General features: G+C 38.0%; 1 protein-coding gene across 1 annotated transcript; it reads right to left on the reverse strand.

The window, feature by feature from the left end:
* LOC107606769 lies at positions 2,059-2,400 on the reverse strand. Its single transcript, XM_016308791.1, has one exon. It carries the CDS (start codon positions 2,398-2,400, stop codon positions 2,059-2,061), a length of 342 nt encoding a protein of 113 aa, XP_016164277.1.

Raw genomic sequence — 3,414 nt, forward strand, 5'->3', positions numbered from 1 at the left:
AGGATAATCAATTAACTATTGATTGCTTAATCCGTTAATCTCTGTGGGATTCGACCTCACTCTATTGTGAGTTTTACTTGACGAAAATTTGGTACACTTGCCGAAAGGAAATTTGTTGAGAGACAAGTTTTCCACGATCATTTGTGTATTTTTCTATAATTTCAGGTATTTTCTGGCTGAAATTGAGGGAGCTGAGCAAAAATCTGATTCAGGCTGAAAAAGGACTGCTGATGCTGTTGGATTCTGACCTCTCTGCACTCGGAATGAAATTTCTGGAGCTACAGGAGTCCAAACGGCGCTCTTTTAATTGCGTTGGAAAGTAGACATCCAGGGCTTTCCAATAATATATAATAGTCCATACTTTGCTCGAGGATAGATGATGTAAACTGGCGTTCAACGCCAGTTCCATGTTGCAGTCTGGCGTCCAACGCCAGAAACAAGTTACAAGTTGGAGTTCAACGCCAGAAAAGGATCCAAAGCTGGCGTTGAACGCCCAAAACAGCCCTATGCACGTGATTAGCTTAAGTCTCAGTCTCAGCACACACAAAGTGGGCCCCAGAAGTGGATTTCTGCACTATCCATCTTAGTTTACTCATTTTCTGTAAACCTAGTTTACTAGTCTAGTATTTAAACAACTTTTAGAGACTTATTTTGTATCTCATGACAATTCAGATCTGAACTTTGTATTTTGACGGCATGAGTCTCTAAACCCCATTGTTGGGGGTTGATGCGCATAAACTTGTTATGCTACGATTTAGGAAATTGCACGATCGGCAAAATTCCTTCCGGCAAGTGCACCGGTTATCGTCAAGTAAAAACTCACAATAGAGTGAGGTCGAATCCCACAAGGATTGGTTGAGTGAGCAATTCGAATTAGAAGTGTGTTCTAGTTGAGCGGAATCAAGATTTAGATGAGAATTGCGGAATGTAAAATTGGCGGGAAAAGTAAATGACAAGAAATTTAAATGGCGGAATCTTAAATTGCATGAAGTAAAGAGCAGAAGCTAAAATGCTGAAATTAAAAGGGAATGGGGGTGATTGCATGAATGTAATTGCAGAATGTAAAGAGAAGGTGGAAATCAGAAATGGGGAATTCATTGGGTTATAGGAGATATTGAGATCTCCAAATCAAAACATGTTTATCTCTTCCTCAACCAATGCATTCATTAAATTTTGCTTGGCAATCTAACAATCAAGCATGCATACCACCACTTAATTCTACTTGATTTGTCACTAATTGAGCCAAGTTACTTTTGTTCAAACTTTTCTTTTATTTTTGGAAACAGAACAAGCATGGCAAGCACTTGTTTAAGAAGGTGAAGTTATATCCAAATATCTAGGCATTCACTTTATTCAAAGCAATAAACAGACAAATATACTAAAAACTTCACATTCCAGAAAGATTCGACATTTACAGTTTAAACCAGAACAAGCATGCTTTTGTTTGCCCTTTTTAAAGAATTATCAAGGAACAATACCACCTTGTGAAATTCCTTGTTTTCTCTTTGTTGCCAGGAAACACTTTGATTTCTCCTTCTTCTCCTAATTGTTGCTTCATGTTTTAAGATCCTTGTTTCCTTTCCTGCAAAGAGTGATGAAGTTGCTTGCTTCTCAAGCACTTGAGTGGTTAACTCAACTATGTGTGGGTAAGTATCTGAGTCTTAAGTTGGTGTGTGAACACCAAACTTAGTCTCCCACTTACTTCTCTGTTCTTTGAATCCTTGAGTTCTCTTTGGAATGAAGTTGCTGCTAAGGGTTTTAAGCATTTCTGTGACTGCTTAGAATGGTTGTTCCTTTCATATAATTCAAAGGTTGTTGTGTTCAGTTGATCTTTATGATGGAACACCAAAATTAGAGTCACACATTCCCCTTTGAATTATTGATCCACGAATTCATTGTTTGGTGTGAAACACCAAACTTAATCTTTTGCAATGCACAGAAACTACTTCACCCTTTTTATTGAAACAAATAAAAGAAACAGCAAAAGGGTATTACCTCAGGTTGGGTTGCCTCCCAACAAGCGCTTCTTTAACGTCATTAGCTTGACGGTCAGCTTCCTCAGTTGAGGTGATATTTAACCTTGTCCTTCTCCTCCACATCTCCCAAGTAATGTTTGAGTCTTTGACCGTTCACAATGAAGGTTCGTTGTGACTTTTCTTCCATGATTTCTACTTGTCCATATTTGGAGACCTTGGTGACAAGGAATGGTCCAGACCACTTTGATTTTAGCTTCCCTGGAAATAGCTTCAGCCTAGAATTGTAGAGCAATACTTTTTGTCCTTCTTCAAATTTTCTTGGGGCTATGTTGCTGTCGTGCTTCTTCTTTGCTCTTTCTTTGTAAATTTTGGCATTCTCATAAGCTTCAGCTCTGAACTCTTCCAACTCTTGAATTTGCAACATCCTTCTTTCTCCAGCAGCTTTGCTGTCCAAGTTCAAAAGTTTCAAGGCCCAGTATGCCTTGTGCTCCAACTCCAGTGGCAAATGGCAAGCTTTTCCATATACTAGTTGCGTAGTGACAGGCGCAAAAGGATAGTAAATCCTATTCCGGTACGATTGAGAACCTGCAGATGATTAGCCGTGCGGTGACAGCGCACCTGGACCTTTTTCACTGAAAGGATGGATGGTAGCCATTGACAACGGTGATCCACCAACACACAGCTTGCCATAGGAGGACGTGCGTGCGTGAATAAGAGGACAGAGGAAAGCAGAGATTCAGAAGACAAAGCATCTCTAAAACTCCAACATATTCTCCATTATTGCATACAAGTATAATTTGTGTTCTGCCCTTTTTCTTTTTACAATTCAAACTAAGAATTATTATTGATATTATATCCTGACTAAGAATTACAAGATAACCATAGATTGCTTCAAACCAACAATCTTCGTGGGATTCGACCCTTACTCACGTAAGGTATTACTTGGACGACCTAATGCACTTGCTGGTTAGTTGTGCGGAATTGTAAGAGAGTAATGTGTGACAATTTCGTGCACCAAGTTTTTGGCGCCGTTGCCGGGGAAAGGACGAACAAATGATTTTACAATTTACAAAGAGCTAAGTGATCACGATTTCGCATACCAAGTTTTTGGCGCCGTTGCCGGGGATTGTTCGAGTTTGGACAACTGACGGTTTATTTTGTTGCTTAGATTAGGAAAATTTTCTTTTTTGGTTTAGAGTCTTTTATTATTGTTCTTGTTAATATTTTAGAATCCTTATTTTCTTTTTCAAAAATATCTTTTTCGAAATTTTATTTTTCTTTTACTAATAATTGAATTTTTCTGTTTGAGTCTAGTTTTATATTTTAAGTTTGGTGTTTTCTTGTTGATTTTTCTTTGTTTTTCAAAAATTTATTTTGGTCTTCTAAAAATTTTAAGTTTATTGTTCTTTCTTTTGTTCTTGGTGTTCTTGGGAATCTT

This window comes from Arachis ipaensis, chromosome B07 (genome assembly GCF_000816755.2).
Source record: "Arachis ipaensis cultivar K30076 chromosome B07, Araip1.1, whole genome shotgun sequence".
In the NCBI taxonomy this organism is placed as follows: domain Eukaryota; kingdom Viridiplantae; phylum Streptophyta; class Magnoliopsida; order Fabales; family Fabaceae; genus Arachis; species Arachis ipaensis.

Bases quoted from the DNA above. Each gene is read 5' to 3' on its own strand.
- LOC107606769 (XM_016308791.1), bottom strand. From the start codon at position 2,400: ATGTTGCAAATTCAAGAGTTGGAAGAGTTCAGAGCTGAAGCTTATGAG.